Below are 22,019 nucleotides of genomic sequence, written 5' to 3' on the forward strand. Positions count from 1 at the left end.
ACATGAATTAAAATTATCTATATTAAAGTAAGATTAAATCCACAACTTGAGAGTAATAGCAAAATTTAATTAAAAAACTTGCTTTTCTTAATTATTGCCAAAATCCCAAGTACCCAATTTGATATTTGCTTTTCATCCTGAAATTATATTGCAATTGACCAAATTCAATGACATGGGTATATATATTAAGAAGTATCGGCTTCTACCTAGTTGTTAATGATCCATTTGCTTTCTCTTTGTTAACCTATCACTATCAAATAGAGGAAGATAAAACGGTTTTATTGATAAATTTAGTATTTAAGGAATACAAATAGGAAGTGCTTTCAAAGCATAAAGGAAAAAAGAATGGAAAATCCAATTTTGTAAAGATATAGATCATCTACTTTGATTAGAACGATTAGTAAATACATGGGGCATGGAGGGTTCATATTATATCTATGTGTACTGCATGCACAAAGATAAGATTTGCTATTAGTAAAAGTATTATGGAAGACCATATATTAAGAGTTAGATTACATTTTGCTTATTTTACTCCAAAAAAAAAAAGGAAATGCGCAAATTGATCTTTTTTGTTAAAAATTCCAATCATTTTTACTGTTTAAAACTGTTGTGAATGACAGAATAACAAAAGAATTACACATGGCATGTCTCGTGTACCTCATATGGCCTACAGTGGCTAGTTTTCAATAGTTGAATTGGATGAACTTTTTAATAGAAGGACCAGTTTACTTTTTGATCTAATGTATAAAAACTAATTTGCTCATTTTTTAAATAGAAGAGGCAAAATGTAATCTAACCCCTAATACAAGGACTTCCGTGGTACTTTTACCTCCTAATATTTTGAAGTTGGGGGCAACGATAAGGTTAATTTTGGGAGAAGATGAAACTGATACTAGTTCAATGACATGAATGTTACAAGAGAAGATGTAGGACAAAATGCAATTTTACCCCTACTATAAAAGCTTCCATGGTAGCCTTCTTTGTACTTACTACAAGTGATCAAGCTTGTTCAAGTGATGTAATTCCACATCAGTTAAATCCCGTATTGGCAGTGGTCTTGCACTCAAGTTGAACCTCTCCACCTATTGCCAAATTAGTTTTAAGTATGATGCATAACTGGGTATATATATATGATAAAAGTATCATGGAATCCATACACTACAAGTTAGATTGCATTTTACTCCCTTCACTAAAAATTAGCCTCTATATGTTAGACTGTTAAAAATTTCATTCATTTGTACTATTAAAAAGTTACCGTTACTAATGGAATAACCAGATAGTAACATTTGACGTACATGGATTAGTTTTTAATACTAGAAATGGATGAAATTTTTAACATAAAGACTAGTTTACTCTTTAATCTAAAGTACAATGATTAATTTGCTAATTTTTTTATTAGAAAGAGAAAAACGTAATCTAACTTCTAGTACAGAAGCCTCCATAATACTTTTACCTGTATATATGTATATATATGTAAGTTATACAAAAATAATTGAGACCCTTACCTATCTTGCCACTTAGAGAAGTATTATTGGTAGCAGTTGTTCCTCCATTGAGTGGGTTACTGCCATTGCTAAAGCCTAATACCGTGGGACTTTGAGGTGTAGTTTGGGAGCCATAACCAAACATATTAATTGGCTGCAACACAATAAGTGGGGATGCTTAAGATGATCATTTCAATCAATCAAAAGGGGATAAACAGGTGATACCTGAGAAGCTGTTTGCATATGATGAAAGCCTAAAAAACGTGCATATTGTTCAGAAAAAGTAGGATTTTGAATAAAACGTTGGTTTTGAATTGAAGGCATTGTAGGTGGAGCTGTTCCCATTGCCATGGGGGACATATAATGTTGGATTCCAGGGAACATCATTGGGGCCATCCCATTTCCCATCCACATGACCTGAAACACTTAAGAGCATACTGTTAATGGACATTGGGACAAAGTTATTGAAAGATCATTTCAAGTGATTCGACAGTATTGGTGTACCTGAAGTTGTAATTGAAGTGACTTCAAATATTCAATGGCTTCATCTAGCATAGATGCTTTATCTGTCTGCATCATTAAGATGAATTCAATAAAGCTGGCCAGTTAATTGCATCAAATCAAATTGTTGGGTCAATTCTGAAAAGATTTTTTGAAGTGTTGTTCTTTGAGTAGTCGATTAAGCCTTTGAACAGTAGATGTATTGTGCTCAATTTTAGCCTTGGGTTTGTCTCCCTACTCCGAGAAGAGCCCAACGGGATTCATGACGTTTTGGCGGGAGTGTCTAGGTTCACCAAAGAAATATTTTAGCATTTTGGCCTTGATGGGGTTCGAAACCATGTCCTTAAAGGGTCTTAGTGGGTAACAGTGTGATGAGTTGGTTGCTCACCTTATCCCTTAATAATATAGTTGAAGGTTTGATCCCTGCTCATGGAAATGAAGCACATTTCATAACTAGTTGAAGAACACCCGCAGCGAGGGGATTAGTCATTGCTACTGGTGGTAAATGCCCTAGTAACGACCATAAAGAGTCTTAGTGATAATAACACCCTTTTAAGAGCATAGGTTCGAATCAAAATGATAAAACATTTCCTTGGTGGATTTAGGCACTCCTGTCGAAACTCCGCGAATTCCTTTGAGCTTCGTTTAGAGTAGGGAGATAAAAACCTGAAGCTAAAACTGATCATAAACACCCCGAGCACAATACATTTATTATTCGAGGACTCGATTGGCTACTCAGAGGACAACACATCGAAAATTTCTCTTTTACTGAGTAAAAGAGTGGAACCCTCAACACATGTATCAATCTCCATGGAAACAATGGAATTCAAATGACCTTATTGCAGTGAGGGATGAGTTCTTGTAATGCTCTCATCTTCTCATTGATCCTATCCCTTCTTCTCTGCATAGTATTCATTTTCAAGCAATTGTAATGAGAATATCAACAAATACATCAAATTAAGTGTAATCAAACTATCAAACTATATAATTTTCACACCCTCTCCGATAAATTATGAACTTCGGCAGCTCGACTCTGGCGACGACAAGACCCAGATCGTCGGACTGGCTTAACTTCAGCAAACTGAAGAAATATAAGACAATTCATGTTCATATCTTAGATGATATGTATTCTCAAATAAAGGTAGATCAAAACAATGAAAAAATTGCAAGTTTTTACCTCACATTGACACTCATAATCTTCCCTACCATCTCTGTTCTTCCTTTTCTGGCTACTAGTGACTCCACCTGAAGTTCCTTTCTCATTTTCAACTTGGCCACCATTATCATCATCTTCATCATCTTTAGATGTCCCTACAGATAAACCAGTGGATGTAGTTCCAATTCCATTGCTTGATCCTCTGCTAAGATCTCCATCATTTCGAACTTGATTGCTTCCACAATGGCTTGACCCAATTGCCATTCCTGAAAGTTCATTAACTTCTCTTTGCATCAAATTGTTCTTATGTTTCAAACTTTTATCATCCTCTTGTTGTTCATGTTGGTGATCCATGGGGTCATAAACTGGAAATTCAGAGAAAAAGTTGGAAAACATCTCTTTCTCAAATGATTCCTCAAAAGGGTGTTGGATCCAAGAGACTGTTTCATCATCTTGTTTCTTATGAGTTTGGCTTTGCAAAACTACCTTCCCATTCTGCCATAAAAGCTCTACTAGTTCATTATCTTGACTGCAAATTTGGCCAAACAAATAAAATGATTAGATAATTTTAACAGACCCAAAAAAGATTCAAAAAGCAAATCCAAAAAGGTTAATATGCAGACCCAAGAGTTTTTTTTGATTGGAGATTGGAAGATCAGATTCAAAATTCCAATCTGAACTACAGTGGTTCATTGCTAAGCAGATAGATGCCCTGAAAGCCAATAAAAAAACAAGCCCAGATTTCTATTAACTACAAATAAAGTATTAATTGACTATTTAATTTTATATATATATCCTTAAAAAGAGTAAAAACAGAGGAATGCAGCTTAAGATAATCTATTTGACTCATGATTTATTTGGAAATGCTTCTCCATGCAAAAGAACAAATCTTTCTATAAAAAATTGAAAACCCATGTTTAAAAACTAAGAAAAACTACAAATATATATATATATATATATATCTTCTTTCCTCTGTTTTTTTTTTTTTTCAGTTTGAAGAAAAGCTAACAAGCAAAGAGAATTGAGCAGCAAAAGAAAAAAAGAAAACAAACCCAGAAATGAAAAGCAGTAAACAAAGAGAAAAAAAAAGGGGGGGGGGGAGGGGTTGATTGATTCCTGAGAAAAGTTGAAGCTGTATGGGTTTATTTTAGAAACTGTGAGAGAAGAAAGTAGATTGAAATGACAGAGGCAGAAGAGAATTTTTTGAAGGAAAAAGAAATTCTGATATAAACAACAAAATACAATTATTTTGTTTTACAGCTAGGGACACGTGGCGTATGATTAAGGGGTTTGTAATTTTAAAGTGGGACCAGATCAGATCAGATCAGATTAGGTCCAAAATCTATAACTTGAAGCTCATGGGGAGCGTGACTGGAAACGGCATAGTTGAAAATGCCACGTAGGCAAATGAAAACGTTTTGATTGGAGGTTAAGTCATCAATGTTGTCGACTTTAAATGTTTTTGCCAACTCACTCTCACATCCACCCAGGACCGAATAACACAAATGCTCCTTAGGTTTTTCTAATATTTTATTTTTTATTAATATATATATTTAAAAACTTTCAAAAATATTATTTAAAAAATTTATCTTTGTAGGGTAATAAATCTGTCCGTTCGATTTAAAGAATTCGAAAAATCAACTTAATTAGCTTTACTTTTTAGAAATTGAAATCGGTCAATTTTATGAATAAATCCAACGGATTTTTAAGCACTAAATTTTGTATTTATTCTTGTTTTGATCATTTATTATTAAATTGGTAACGAACTTAATGACATGGTCTTTTTTCTAATTAGTAGAATAAAACATTTAGTTCTTATGTTTTATAAATTTGATCATAATTCTAAATAATTCAATAAATTTAACCCTTTACATTTACAAATCTATCAATTTGTAAAACTTAAAAAGAAAAACAAATCTCTAATTGCGCAAATATAATATAAGAAATTATGTTTTAAGTTTTTTTTTTTTTGTTGTCATGGTCACATGTAAGATATTTTATATTACATTAAAATTATTTGAAATATTCATATACTTACGTTATTACATATCGGAACGGGGAGAAATTGGGTGTGTACCATAATTGACATGCAAGAGTTTAATGGTGAGTTTGGATGGGCGGTACATTTACATGTGGTTAGTGTAAAAATAACGATAATAGTGAGATTAGATACTGTGTGTGAGACAAAAAGTAAACTAAACGAACTGCATCCCACCACCCAAACAAACCCACCCTAAGGCTTGACTGAACCGAGGCTATTTTAATTTGAGAGCCACATGTGTCCATAAAATTTTTTTATTCTTTATATTTTGTAATAAATATATTAATATAAATTTAAAATAATCTTACATATTTTTATGATTAGTTGCATCATTAATATTTTAACAATTCAATCGTCACTTTTATTTTATATTATTTATATAGATCATGTTTGTCAAGTTTTGAATAAAACTAGAATATTGCATTATTTGTTTTATGTAAAAACTTTAAACTTTTAAATATATCTATACGGTATATAAAGCTCTTGACTGAATTTAGGTTATAAGTTAATCGGACACCAACTTAATTAGATCAAGTTTAAAATATCATTTTAATAAACAACAATTATTATTATAAAATTTTTTATGTGTTTTAATAGTTTATATAAAATCTTTAAAATAATTTACTTAAAAATACAATATTAAAGTTTTAACTTTAAATCTTTAAGGTAGAAAAGATTCAACCATTACTCAAAAATTTCATTCACACTAATGATAGGCTTGATATAATCTACTATTAATAAAAACAATATTTTAGATCTATTTGATCGTTTAAAATAATATATATTTGATAAGTATAATTATATTGAACAATTCAACATTTGAATTGTTAAAATATTAATTATATAAAAATTATAGAAACGTGTCAAAATTTAAATATTTGAACAATTCTAGTATAATTCTTTCCTTATATTAATATATTTTTATTTTATAATTATATTTGAATGTTATAAATTTATATGGTTTTCAATATGGTTTAATAAATTGTATATTTATTGTATAAATATAACATTTATATTTATTCCTCAAAATATTTATATTACAAGTATGTTATATTTGCACAATAGGAGAGTTTTTTTTCTTTTACAAATTTATAAATGTGGAATGCGTCAGTTTTAAATGCTAAAAGTTTTGGTCATTAAGTTTGAGGATCAAATTAATAGAACTTGTAAATGTGAATGGTTTGATTTATTGAATTATTTAGAATTGGATCAAATTGATAGAATATGAAAGTATTGAGGACTAAATATGTTATTATACCAGTTGGAAAAAGGTCACGCCATTATTTATGTTGTCAATTTAATGGCTAGTGACCAAAACAAGAACGAATAGAAATTTTAGTGCCTAAATTAAAAGTTTTTAAAGTTGGGTGACTAAAATAAGAATGTGGGCATAGTTGGGTGACCATTTGTATAGTTTATCCATAATATAAGTGCTCATTAGGCTTTTTTAATATACTATTTTTATTTAAAAAATATTTTTTTCAAAACTTTCAAAAAATTATTTGTAAAACAATATCAAATTTGTTAGAGGTGAGCAATCTCTCAATTTTATTGGTTTGGTTCAAAAAATTCAAAATCAACTTAACTAGCTTCAATTTTTTTAAAAAAAATCAAAATCAACTGACTTTATGAATAAAATTGAATAAACCAAATTGAATTTTTCCAGTCATTTTAGTCGATTTACCAACTTTTTTTTGGTTAGTTAACTGGCTTAACCAACATTACCATGTTTTTTTTATATGTTGAGTATAAGTTTAGGTAATATATTTGGATGTGTTGAATTTATTTTGGGTATGGGCTCGGATAATATATTTGAATATGGGTTGTGTTGACACCATTTTTTTTTGAAAAAATGGGGGTCGACTTGGGTTTTGAAAAATGAAAACAAAAACGGGAGTCTCCGCCAATCCTTTTTTAATAAGGTGTGATCGGATCACCTTAAAAAGTGGTTGTTTTTAATAAACGATTTAATTTTATTAAAACAACGATTTTGGTCCACGAAATTCGAAAAAATGGGTTCGGGAGTCGGTTACGCACGAGAAAGGATTAGCACTCTCGATACACCCAAAATTGGTACCTAGTTGATTACTTAATGTCTTAATGTCAAAAAACTGAAAACTTTAAAGAAATTTAAAATATGATCCTAAAAATAAATTCGAATAGCATAGATTAAAATTCAAGAGGATATTTGGCAATTTGGTTAAACGAGAAATCGAAACCCAGCACCTTAGGGCACGTTCCTCGAATTTCCAAACGCAAAACATTGCCTTATTTTAAAATTTTTGAAAGGATATTTAGCCATTTAGTTGAAAGAGAAAAATCGACACCCAGCACCTTAGGGCATGTTTTCTAGAATTTCCAAACGCAAAACATTGCCTTATTTTGAAATTTTTTAAAAGGATATTAAGCCATTTGGTTGAACGAGAAAAATCGACACCCAGCACCTTAGGGCATGTTTTCTCGAATTTCCAAACGCAAAACATTGCCTCAATTAGAAATATTTTTCCTTTTTTTGAAATATGATATTTGTATGCATGATGGAATAATAAACATGATTATGTAAATAAAAAAATAAACAAAAACGAATAATAAATCAATCATACATACCATAGCAAATAAATAAATAAATAAACTAAAACATAAAAATGGGCATAAAAATAAATACATAAATGAACATAAAAATAAAGGAAGATATATGAAAATTATAAAATATGAAAAATATATATGTACATTTAAGGGAAATATATATGTATATATATACATAAAATTATGGAAATATGAAAAATGAATCTTACTTCCTAGGCGATGCAGCGGAGCAGATTGAAGCTACAACGGCGAATCTCACTTCCCCGACATTGCAATTCAAAAGATCGAAGCCACAACGGCGAATCTTATTTCCCAGGCAGTGCAGCGGAACATATTGAAGCTACGATGGCGAATCTTGCTTCCCCGACATTGCAATTTAAAAGATTGAGGCCACAACAGCGGATCTTACTTCCCAGGCGATGCAGTGGAACAGATTGAAGCTACAACGGCGAATCTCACTTCCCCAACATTGCAATTTAAAAGATTGAGGCCACAACAGCGGATCTTACTTCCCAGGCGATGCAGCGGAACAGATTGAAGCTACAACAGCGAATCTCACTTCCCCGACATTGCAATTAAAAAGATTGAAGCCACAACGGCGAATCTTACTTCCCAGGCGATGCAGCGGAACAGATTGAAGTCACAACGGCGAATCTTGCGTCCCCGACATTGCAATTCAAAAGATCGAAGCCACAATGGTGAATCTTACTTCCAGGCAATGCAGCGGAACAGATTAAAGCTACGACGGTGAATCTTGCTTCCTCGACATTGCAATTCAACAGATTGAAGCCACAACGGCGAATCTTACTTCCCAGGCGATGCAGCGGAATAGATTGAAGCTACGACGGCGAATCTCACTTCCCCGACATTGCAATTCAAAAGATCAAAGCCACAACGGCGAATCTTACTTCCCAGGTGATGCAGTGGAACAAATTAAAGCTACGATGGCGAATCCTGCTTCCTCGACATTGCAGTTTAAAAGATTGAGGCCACAATGGCGAATCTTACTTCCAAGCTATATAGCGGAACAGATTGAAGCCACAATGGCGAATCTTCCTTCCCCGACATTGCAATCAAATAGATTGAAGCTACAACAACGAATCTTATCTCCCTGGCGATGCAGTGGAACATATTGAAGCTACGATGGTGAATTTTGCTTTCCTGATATTGCAACTAAAAGATTGAAGCCACAACGGCGAATCTTATTTCCTCGACGAGACCGGGCAAAAATTGGTCTTTCTTAGTCTTTTCTTTGTTATCGTTACACGGCAACGAGCAAAGAGGGGCAGCTGTACAAGCCCAATTTTTAGCCCAAAACCCATTTACACCCAAACCTGAAGCCCAATAGCCCAGGCCCAATTTCCTTAAAAAATATCTGCTTAGGGTTTCAGAGACTGAAACCCTAGGCGCCGCCCTTTGACTTTTGGCCTTCTGCCAGTCGCCGCCACCGTCGCCGGACGTCCCATCTGTGTCCATCACTGCCATGCCCACTTGCACCGTCACACGCAAAGAAGAAACAAAACAAAGAAAAAGAGGGCAAAGAACACAAGCAGTAGAGAGTCGGCTATAAAAGCCGAATATGTAACTCTTTTCTTTTTTTAGCGATTTTTGTAACACAAAACGAACATTAGCAGAGAAATATAAGAACAAAAAAGATTCAAGGTGATTTGGAGTATTCTTTTTCGTTTTTAGATTTTTAACTCCCTTTTTTATTTTTATTTTCTTTCTTTTTCATTTATTTATATATATAAATTAAAGAAAAGGAAAAAGAAGAGAACTCACCTGATTCGTTTTTCGATTGCGCCGCCGTTGGGATCTGCCCATCGTTGAAATCGGCCTCGAAAGGCTGAGTTAGGGGGTCTCTCCTTTGGATCTTTCAGCTAGATGGGTTTTGCCTTCAATCGGGCCTTGGAGCGGGAACTAAATCGCCCTTTTGCACAATGCCGACCACCATGCATGGTGGCGCTACGGCGGCGCTGAGAGGGCTCAAAGTTTGGACGTTTGAGAGGGGGAGGAGAAGGGTTTTCTTTTTTTTGTTTTGTTTTTTTTAAAAAAAAGGGTTGTTGAAATTTTTTTTGAAAGAATTTGGGTTTAAATAACCCCCTAAAACGGTGCCGTTTGGGCTTAGGGTTTAGAGACCGAAAACGGCGTCGTTTTGGTCTCTAACTCGCGCGGTGACCCAATCCAGGGGGAGCATCCGCGTGTTTTCTTTAAATGGGATAATTGCGCGCGCAGTCCCTCGACTCTGCAGCGCACTTCAATTCGGCCCCTTTTCGCTATTTTCTTTTATTTTTAATTTAGCCCTGTAATTTTATCTTTGTTACAATACGATCCGTTTCAACGCTGCGTTTTGGCGCTTTGGGATATTTACCGTTCTGGTCCCCCCTCTTTCAGCGCACGACACAATTTAGTCCCTCTCGTTTTTTTATTTCGATTCCACCCCATATTTTAAACTTTACTTCGATTTAGCCCCCCTTTTAGCATTTTCATTATTTTCTTTATTATTTTAATATTATTATCATTTTCTTTATTATTATTATTATTATTATTATTGCTTTTATATGTAGGAGTATATTTTTTTATATTTTTATATACGCACCTATATATATACTTTTTACATTTTATGATAGTTACATATGTATATGCTTACTTATATATATATATATATTCTTTTTTATATAATAATTCTAAAAAATTTCAAAATAAGGCAATGTTTTGCGTTTGGAAATTCGAGAAAACATGCCCTAAGGTGCTGGGTGTCGATTTTTCTCGTTCTGTAATGACCCAAAATTCACGGGCATCGGAAAAGTATAATATCGGGCCTCCGTCTTAGTAAGCTGAGTCTGAAAATAATTATTAGAAATATTTATTAGACTAGTTGTGTGTTTAATTATGTTTTAGATAGGTGAATTTAGCCTAATTAAGAGTAATTAGTAAAAGGATTAAATTACAATAGAAGTGAAAGTTTAATTATAGATTAAAATAAAATAAGAGGGACTAAATAGGTAAATAAACCAATAGCTAAAGTTTAGGCGGCAATAGATGGAAAAATCTGAGATTTTTATGTTTTATATATATTATTTTATTATATAATATATATTATATTATATTATATTATATTGTTTTATATTATATAAATTAAATAGATGACAAATGTATGGTAAAGATTAAGACAAGTGTAATAGTAATAATTATATAGGTACACTTGTAATAAAAATAAATATATGCTTAAATAATAAGTAAAGATTTTTTAAATATATTATTATTAATATTATTAGTTAAAATAAAAGAAATAAAGTAAAAGAAACAATGAAACAAAGAAGAAAAGAAACAGAATAGCTAGAAAAGAAACAGAGAAAGAGACGAAAAACAGGGGAAGAAAAAGGGAAAGAAAATAAAAAGGGGAAATTGAGATTTTAAAGCTTCAAGTTAATTGGTAAGCTAAATTTAGCCCTTTTCTCTTCATTTTGATGTTTTAGAAGCTTTAAAACAAAGTTTTGTTGAAGTTAAGTGGAGGTTATGGAAGTTCATAGGTTTTTGAACATGATTCATTTTGAACAAGTTGTTAAATTAGGGTTTAGTTGATAGAATTTCTAGTTAGAATAGATAAAAGAATGATTTGTAAACTAAGTTGTAAGTTTTACATAGTTGGGATTAAGTTACAAAAGCCTTAAATTAGGGTTTATGTTGAATAAATGATGGAATTGAGGATTTATTTGATAGAGTTTCTAGTTAGAGTTGATACAAGGATTAAATTGTGAAGTAAGCTACAAGTTTTGAATTTTAGGGATTAAATTGGGAAAATTCGAAATTAGTGAAAATGCTGAAAATTTTGTAGATAAAATTTAGTTTAGAAGAAATTTGAATAGAAATAGAGTGTGAATTAAATTAGAAAAGTAGATAAATTTAGTTAGGATTAAATTGGAATCAAAGTCTAAATTAGATAGAAATTTTATTATTATTAATTTATGTTGTAATTAATGGTGTAGATTATTATTATTTTCGTAGCTAACAAGGAACTCGAAGCATCGGCACACAAAGGAAAGGAGAAGGTTATTGAGGAATAATCGAGTAAATTCGGGTTTGTATTACTATAATTCAAGTTATTTATTATTAAATGCTAAATTTTAATTTATATGTGTCTAGTAAATGAAATGTGAGGTAAGTATTAATATTAGTATTAATATTATTATTAGTATTATTATTATTATTATTATTATTATTATTATTATGAGTGGGAATTAAATTGAATAGTTGATATGAATTAATATTTGAATTGTTTGTTGATTGAAAGCGGAAATGAATTTAAATCAATTGTGAATGGTATTAAATTGTATGGAAATGTATTGAGTTGTGAAAATGTGTGAATTTGTGAAATAATTATTGATTGAAAGGTGGAAAATGATTGAATTGAAAGTGTGAGAAATTGTGATTGAATTGAGAATATATGTGATTTAAATACCCTATTAACTAGTCAAATTTGAGTCGGATATAGTTGGCATGCCATAGGATTGGAAGAGTTCAGGATACTTGACCTCGAGTCGATGAGACACTGGGTGTCACTATATTTCTTCGGATAGATTCGATGAGGTACTGGTACCAACTTTCTTGGCTTTGCCGATGAGACACTGGTGTCAACTATTGCTTGAACTATCCGATGAGGCTTTGGGTGCCATTCGGTGTGTTTGGTTGGATCCGTATCCGCCAAAGTCCGAATTTTGTTAATAGGGTAAATAATGAAATGATAAACCGAACGAGTTGGTCAACGAGCTATTGAAATGATATGAAAAAAAGTTGAATTGTGAATTGAAATGTGAAATGAGATTGAGAAATGAACCTAAGGTTCATGATTTGTTCAAACTCAAATTGTGGATATACGATATTGGTTGATGAATTGCTATTGTTGAAATATTGAATTTAAATTGTATATACGAATTATGCATTACATGTTTATTATTGTTATAATTTGAATTATGGTAATACCACTGAGTATGAAATACTCAGCGTACGGTTGTTTCCGTGCGCAGGTCGATAGGAGTCAAAGGTCCTGTTCAAAGATCCGGATCAATCCCGACTTCAAAGATAATTTTGGTGATGTATATTTCTTTTGATAATGTGGCATGTACATAGGATGTGTATAAAGGTTGTTATGTTTTAATATAAATGGTAAAAAAAATGTTAGTATTAAAAGTTTATGAATTATTATGAAAGAAGTTTATCTATTTTGATTTATTTATTACCTTGTTAAATTTTAAATTGATATTATGTTGATTGAGTTTGATTAGAAGTATTTAGAATAGAAAATGTGAATGTGGAATGAATTGGTTGATTTGGTTATATTTGGAAAAGATATGGTTTTAATTGCAGGGGTTTCTATGTAAAAATAAGCAGAAATGCTGCCGAAATTTTTATAAAATTTATAAATAAAAAAAAGAGAGAGATGAAGTCAATTGGTAAACAAACATATGAATTTATGATTTTATTTCAATATGATTGTTAGTTATTTAAGAATTTTTGTAAACTGTCTGATATGTCTGGTAATGCCTCATAACCCTGTTCCGGCGATGGTTCGGGGTTAGGGGGTGTTACACGTTCAACCAAATGGCTAAATATCCTTTCAAAAATTTCAAAATAAGGCAATGTTTTGCGTTTGGAAATTCGAGGAACGTGCCCTAAGGTGATGGGTTTCGATTTCTCGTTTAACCAAATTGCCAAATATCCTCTTGAATTTTAATCTATGCTATTCGAATTTTTTTTAGGACGTATTTTAAATTTCTTTAAAGTTTTTGAGTTTTTCGACATTAAGACATTAAGTAATCAACTAGGTACCAATTTTGGGCGTATCGAGGGTGCTAATCCTTCCTCGTGCGTAACCGACTCTCGAACCCATTTTTCTGAATTTCGTGGACCAAAATCATTGTTTTAATAAAATTAAATCGTTTATTAAAAACAACCACTTTTTAAGGTGATCCGATCACACCTTATTAAAAAAGGATTGGTGGCGACTCCCGTTTTTATTTTCATTTTTCAAAACCCAAGTCGACCCCGTTTTTAAAAAAAAATGGTGTTAACAGGTTGGATTTAAATATTTTAAATTATATTAAAATAATAGATATTTAAAGTTAGTTAATTCGGTTAATTTGATTTTGGTTTTTCAAAACTGAATCTGAACGGATTAAATCATTTTATCTGACATTGTCAACCGACCTAAAATCGCAACCAAATAAACTTACTCAACAAAACCAAAAACGATTACCTAAATTTTGCACACCCTTAAAAATTGTTAGTGGGACTTTCAAAGAAAAGTTGAAAGCTTGAAGTGAGGTTGCAGCAACAATAGACATCATCTAATAGAAGGAGAAAATAGCTCTATCATAGTCAGCTTTTGCATCTATTGAATGTCACTTATTGCCTTTGTCTCCCACACTATGCATCTACATTGTATAAGATCATGGTAGGGTAGAAAAGCTAAGAGCAATGGTTGTTTTGTATTTTTATTAGAATAGGCAATTCAAACAATGCCAAGTTGCCTTACAGCATTTCTCTTAAAGCTTTTTCACTTCTCAAGATTGCTCCACTTATTAAGGTATGTGGCAGTGGTAGGTTGCTCTTTCGGCCTAACCATAGTATAGTGCTTTATAAATGAACAAAAATGCTTTTCAGGGGCGTTGGAGGCCAATGGGTTGCATCCACTATGCCCCAACAATTAGTAGTAGTGTTTTCACGTGCATCTTTTACTGGCAATACAATTTTCAAATAATAATAATAATAAATTTAATAATTTTGAAAACTATAATATATTAAAAAATCATTAAAAATATTTTTAATTTAATTTAATTTAAATATTTATTTTGAACCAATAGTTAGAGTTGGGATTGCAAACCACTTTGTCAGCCTCATCCAACAACTACACATGAGTTTTGGTTCAATATATGTAGACTAACTCAAACTTTGAATAAGTTTGTATGCAACAATGCAATCCTAAATTAATTCAATGTGCATATATATATTTAGTAGGTAAAATATTTCAAATTTATTTATAATTGGATATTTACAAAATATAGAATAGGACAAATTCTAAAACTACACGGGTTTTGGTTCAATATGAAATGTTATATATTAATTTTGATTTTGTGCAATTTTATACACGATATTTTGATTTAATTAAATTTTCATAAACGGCTAACATCATTGTTGATTTAACATCATTTTACGTTTACATACTAAGTACACAAATAATTATACTTATCAAATATAAAAATAAATTGTTGTATTTATTTCTTTAAATGTGTACAATTAAATAATGATTATACGTATATATTTGAACCAAAGTCAAAGTGTAGTGTAAATAATTGCACAAAATCAAAATTCATGTATGAAATTGCACATTGGATCGAAGTTCATGTAGAGATTTGATATTTATCCCTATAGAATATAATATATATTTTAATAATAGGAATGGTGTACCAAGCTTTCATCTTTTCTTAGAGAACTATCCTAAGATAGCAGAAGAAAGAGAGCATATGAGAAAGGTTCCTTATGTTTCTGCAATAGGAAGTCTCATGTATGTAGTGTTATGAACACGTCCAGATATCTATTTTGCAGTTGGACAGATGAGACGATATCAGACAAATCTTGGTTCAAGATGTAACACCCCTAGTCCGTCTCGATCGTCGGGACTGAGCTACAAAATGCTACAGTACAAAATAGAATATTCACAGACCTTTAACTGATAATTCAAATAAAAAATAATTATCAATCATAGTATAAGTCATTTAGAGAAAATTTAAACCTTTTTCAAGCTAAACACGAGCTTACGTGAGCTCTAAAGTTGACTCGAGATTGAACAAGGATCAAATTGTAAAGTTTGAAAAAATATAGGGCCAACATCGTGATGAGGCACTCCCTACGTCGTGATGTCACCAAACAATCTATCACGTTACGATGTTGGACCATTTGATGTCAAGACGTCACAGACTGTTGGTGGACGTTGCAACGAGAGAAGCTCGATGTCGGGACAAGAAAACTGTTTTGGCCAAAATATGTCCATTTGATCTTGTTTCAAATCAAATTACCAAGTATGCCTATGTATGCCTTTGACAACATTTAAAACATTTCCAAAACATGTCAATACCATGCCAAAACATGCCATACAACATTTCCCTAATCATTTAACCAATATGCCACATTTGGCACCAAATCACAACAATGAACATGATCATTGCAAACCCTTCCATAACATTATACAATTCATACCACAAGTTAGTTCATATGCACAGAACCATTTATGCTTAACCATTCATGTTGCATTACAATGTGTCAGATTTGTGAACACAACCATTAATCACATTCATAAGTTACCATATGTGCTTAAAACTTTACTTATACCATAAACATACTTAACATTACAACCATTGACACTCCTATGTACATGCCACATATAACCAAGTTTGAAACAATAAAAATTCTACCGAATCGGAAGGCAAAGGGTGTGAGCTTCTTGCTAATCCGATTGACACGTTCCGAACGTCCAAAATCTACAGAAAAATTAGTAACAAGTAAGTATTACGAATACTTAGTAAGCTCATACAATATAAAAAAAATTATCTTAGCTTAATCATTTTAACATATACAAATCGTTATGCAAAACAAATTCACCGATCAGGGCATAATAAAACAACTTCAACAAGGTGAGATTTGGTACATAATCACATTTATAATTTCCAAATAGTAATATACCAAATTTTAGTCAAGATATTTCATATACAAATTTCTATTCATCACTTGTTAGTATCGATATTTCTTATCTTTTATATTATCTGATGAATCATTGTAAAAGAACTCAATACACAGGTACATATCACATTTGATGCTCATTCGAGCTAAGCACATACATTAGTGTCGGGTTACCTATTCGGGATAAACCTTTATTGACACAATAAATAGCCTGGTCAAGGCTATATATACATGAAAGGTTACTCATCTGAGCTAAACCTATAAAATGACATCAGGATACTTGTCCGAGCTAAACTTGTGTTACATGTATCTTCGAGTTCGCAAAAAAAATTTGGAGCTCAGAATCATCGGAAATCAACCTATAACCATGTGTACGAGACTTTTACTAAGTTCATCAGGATTATCTCCACATTAAAGTTCAACACCATTTCATTTCAATTCAATCCAATTACAACTTATGTACTAATTTGTAAATAATCCAAACCTTCAATAGAACTTATATTTATGCATTTAGATAAAATTTAATAGAAACTTAAGCTTATTTATATCGTATGAACTTACCTGGAAAAACACCAACGGTTTAGGCATTAAGGACTATTCAGTAGTTTTTCTTTTTTATCGTATATCCTCCAATTGTTGTAAATCTTGATCTAAACCATAATTTAGTTCAATTATCTATTCCAAACATCATTTAACAACATAATACAATTATGTGACAATTCAATTTCATCTATGGTATAATTCCTCAAGTTTTGTATTTATTTCAATTTAGTCCCTTAAACCAAATATGCCATAACTTTCAAATTTGTGCTTCGATTTTGAAATAGATCTCAATTCCATCATTCTAAAGTCCATTAAAACCTATGTTTATATAAATTATGCCGAATTTAAAATTATTACACTTTAGTCCCTAAGTTCAAAACTAACAACTTTTACTTTACAAACTAGTCCTTTTTCACATCTAAGGTTCAAATCTAACCAAATAACCACAAAAGCTTCAAGAATACATCAATGGTAACTTTTACAAACTTTGACAGTTTTTACAATTTAGTCATTGTACCTCGTTTTCTAAAACCACTAACTTTAGGGTCAAACCACTTGTACTTTAACTAACTATCCAATTAGCAAATTTATCATATCAAAATCCAATATAATATTATATTAAACTCATAAATATTATTAAATAATATTTATTGACTCAATCATCAAAATACAGGGTTCCAAAATTGCCCTTTTCGATACCACTAAAAAATGGGTTGTTACAAGTCTCCCATTTTTAGGAAATTTCATCATCGAAATTTTTTTACTTGAGAATAGATTCAAGTATTGTGCTTTCATAAAATTTTCAGTTTCCCAAGTAGCCTCCTCAATACCGTGTTTGTGCCACAGAACTTTCACTAATGGTACTCGTTTATTTCGGAGTTCCTTTACTTCCTGAGCCAAAATTCTTATTGGTTCTTCACTATATGACATATTAGGCTGTAATTCAACTTGCCGGGAGATATCACATGTGAGGGATCTGAATGATAACTATGCAACATTGACACATGAAAAACATTGTGTATCTTTTCTAATTCTGGCGGCAAGGCTAAACGATACGTTACATGTTTGATTCTTTCAAGAATCTCATACGACCCAATAAACCTTGGGCTGAGCTTCCCTTTTCTGCCAAACCGCAAAACTCTTCTTTAGGGCGAGATTTTCAAAAATACTATATCCACAATCTGAAACTCAATGTCTTTTCTTTCAAATCAGCATACGATTTCTAACGATTAGAGGCAACTTTCAGACAATCTCGAATAATCTTGACTTTATCTTTTGTTTCCCGAATCAGATCAGTCCCAACTATTTTTCTTTCACTCAGCTCGAACCAATATAACGGAGCTCTGCATTTACGTCTATATAAGGCCTCGTATGGTGCCATTTCAATACTCACCTAATAGTTGTTATTATAAGTGAACTCAGCTAACGGTAAGAATTTCTCTCCGTTGCTTTCAAATTCAATAATATAACATTGCAACATATCTTCGAGAATCTGAATTACTCGTTCAGACTAACGCAGTGGTGAAATTCAATTTCGTACCTAAAGCCTCATGTAATTTACCCTAAAATTTAGAGGTAAGTCTTGGGTCTCAATCAGAAATGATAAACAGTGGTACTAGACTTGTTCATGGGCCGGGCCGACTAGCTTGAAAAATGAGAGGGTTTGGGTAAAAGTATAGGCCCAAAAAATGGGCTTGGACAATAAAATAAGGCTTTTTTAGCCCGAGCTCGGCCCGAATATGAAAACAAAAGAAACCTACTTTTTTTATTATTTTTTGCTTTTTTTATTATTTTCTTGTTGTTTTTCACTATTTTGCTGCCATTCCATAATTATGTTGCTACTATTTTGTTGTTATTAGTTGAATATTGTATAACTCTTGTTTTATTGTTAATTTTGTTACTATTTTTCACATTTGCTTGTTAAGTTATATTTATCTTAGTGTTATTTAAGTATACATATTTTTTTAATTTATTTTCAATTTGTTGAGTAATATTTATTTTAATGTTTTTAATATTTTTGATGTATTATATATTTTTTTAAAATTATATAAAAAATATAAAAAATTAATACGTAGAGGCCAGGATCAGGTTTTAGTATTTTTATCCGGGCCGGGCTTAGGCAAAATTTTAGGCCTTTTTTTGAGTCGGGTTGGGCCCGGGACTAGCAAACGGGCCTAAATTTTTTGTTGAGCCCGGCCCAGCCCATGGACACCTCTAAATGGTACATCATGTAGTCTCACAATTTCAAAAACATATAACTTTGCTAATCTTTCAAGTGAACAATATGTTCTAACCGGAATAAAGTAAGTTGACCTCGTCAATCTGTCAACAATTACCCAAATTGAATATTTCTTTTTCGGAGATAAAGACAGTCTCGATACGAAATCTATCGTATCATGTTCCCATTTCCACTTAGGAATCATTACAGGCTATAACAAACTTGATCGAACTTGATGCTTGGCTTTCACCTGTTGACATACCAAACACTTAGCCACAAACTCAGAGATTTCGTGTTTCATTCTTGGCCACCAATACTTTAACACCCCTTACCCAGTTTGGTTGCCGGGCCCGAGTTACATGATGCTACTACAGTTACCGAAACATTTATTTTCAATCAATTCATTTAATCACATCAATTTAAACCAATTATAAGCATGATATTAATTTCAAACATCTCTAAGATAAAATATATTAATCAATCATAATTTATTTGATTCGAGCATGAATAAGGACCAACATGTAAACTTTCAAAACTTTAGGCTGGGTATCAATACTAAGGAAATAAGTATCGATATCTTTGTAACAGGTATTGATACGAAAATCATTATCGATACGATTTTGGCATTTTGCCAATTTTAGATATCGATACTAAATTGACATTCTATAAATTTTGAAAATTGTTCATATAGTAAAGTACTGATACCTTGGTCCTTAATATTGATACTTTTACCCAGATGGTTAAAAACCACAAGTTTGAATACACATTTCATGCTCAAATCAGGACACGATTTAATAGGTAACATAAGCACAATTACATCTGCATCAATTACCAATCTAATTCTTTCAAACAACACAATTCAATCATATACTATAATCTACAAATTGTCATTATACATACGTTCCATAGTCATTCATTTCTACCTTATTCAACTTGCCAACTTTTAAGATCAAACATAACATAATCATAATCATTAATAACGAACAAACCTCAAATGATGCTCCTAGTTGTTTCCATTTCTATTCGAATCATAACTTATTCACCTATTCATTTTTCATATGGAAATCATTTACCAATCATTTCAACCTCAATGCATCACATTTGGTACTCAATTAACATTAACATAATTACACTACAATGCACATATCAACATTAACTCATTTCCATATTCATCGATTAGACAACAATCCATTCACAAACACAGACCTCATCAACATCTATGAACATACTATATAAGCTTCCAAAAACAAGTATTATATGCATATTATACCATTATCAACTAAATAAACACTTGTTCACCTTAAAACCTAGACACATGCCACAAAACCAGTTCTAAAATAATTCAAAAGTATACCGAGGTTGAAGTAGGATAGTGTGAGCTCTGGTGTGATTCGACAGACACGTTCTGCAAGAATATCAACTACAGACATAGAAAATGAAATAGAGTAAGGGTTACGCATGCTTAGTAAGTACATAGGAACTAAAACATTGAACTCACCTTATTCACTATTAATATAACGAATTAGCTACTATACGACTTTCCTGTTTCCACATTTAACAACAATAAGGTAAGATCATCAGAGACAAGTCTCAAAGCATATCAATTTATGCAATGCCATATAACTCAATTCAATATCATTTATATTAGTATCATCAATTGTTTATATATTTCAACTAAATTCTTCAATCATCATATAACATATCTATTCGAAACACATATCTACATTTCAGACATATAACATTCCCCATTTATATAATTCAATCTAGTATCATTTATGTATAATTTTCGAACATATACATCATTTATTCAATTCAATTGTATAACACAAAATATTTGTATACACACATCCATTTTTATATATCATATAGAATTAGTCATGTAACAGTCCGGTTTCGATCCTAATCGGAACAGTGATTTCGGGACCACAAATCTGAGTCAAAAAAATATTTAAATATTATTATCTGTGTTTATACTGTGTGAATTTATATCCATGAAATTTTCGTGTTTTAATTTTTTTCGTTTGAGTGCCGATTTAATAAAAAGGGCTTAATCGTATAAGATGAAAAAGTTGATAGTTAAATATGTAAGGGCTGAATTGTTGTTGTATTTATAGCATGAGGTATTTATGATACAATTAGACCATTTAATTCATGCATGGACACTTTTGGACATGAGTTAGTGGAAATGGAATAAAATTATAAAGGTTAAAAATGGAAATAAATAATTATATGATAATTAAATAAAACAAAAGCATAAAATAAAGCCATTATCATCTATATTGGCCGAATATAGCAACGAAAGAAAATAATCCATGGCTTTTTAGGTTTCGGCTACTATCAAGCTTAATTCAAGGTTCGTTTTTACTCGGTTTTTGATAATTTTTACGTTTTGGAGATCTTTGCTATGAAATCTATAAAGCCCATGTTTTAATTTTTGAATTTGATGATGATTTTGTGTTTTTCTATTGATGATAGCTTGTGATTTTTGTTATTTTTTGATAGAAAATAAAAGATATGTGATAGATTATAATGTTTTGTCTTTGGATTTTTGATAAATTTGAGTAATTTGGGCTAAATGGTGAAAATAATATTTTGAGGGACTAAAATGTAAAATAAATGAAATGCATGGATTTGTATGAGCATGGTGAAGATTCGGCCTAAGCATGATGTGTGCAAATTTTGTATGTTTTGTGTTTTGTGCAATTTGGACTAAATTGTAAAAAGTGTTAAATGTCAGGGGTAAAATGGTAATTT

At 31.5% G+C, this 22,019-nt stretch overlaps 1 protein-coding gene across 3 annotated transcripts; it reads right to left on the reverse strand.

Annotated features, from left to right (window-relative positions):
• Positions 1-358: 358 nt before the first annotated feature.
• Positions 359-4,314, reverse strand: LOC105798095 (transcription factor PIF4). Of its 3 annotated transcripts, XM_052621518.1 has the most exons (9): positions 4,194-4,314; positions 3,765-3,853; positions 3,163-3,670; positions 2,983-3,066; positions 2,821-2,886; positions 1,989-2,054; positions 1,710-1,901; positions 1,506-1,638; positions 359-1,082 (listed from the first exon to the last, which is right to left on the reverse strand). In XM_052621518.1, exons 3-9 carry the CDS (start codon positions 3,535-3,537, stop codon positions 1,030-1,032), a joined length of 969 nt encoding a protein of 322 aa, XP_052477478.1. In that variant the 5' UTR covers positions 3,538-3,670; positions 3,765-3,853; positions 4,194-4,314; the 3' UTR covers positions 359-1,029. The 3 variants fall into 3 exon arrangements, with proteins under 3 accessions (XP_052477478.1, XP_052477479.1, XP_012483465.2); XM_052621519.1 differs by lacking the exon at positions 4,194-4,314 and having other exon boundaries at positions 3,761-4,152; XM_012628011.2 differs by lacking the exon at positions 4,194-4,314 and having other exon boundaries at positions 3,765-4,141.
• Positions 4,315-22,019: the final 17,705 nt, after the last annotated feature.

Source organism: Gossypium raimondii, chromosome 9 (assembly GCF_025698545.1).
Source record: "Gossypium raimondii isolate GPD5lz chromosome 9, ASM2569854v1, whole genome shotgun sequence".
Lineage (NCBI taxonomy): Eukaryota > Viridiplantae > Streptophyta > Magnoliopsida > Malvales > Malvaceae > Gossypium > Gossypium raimondii.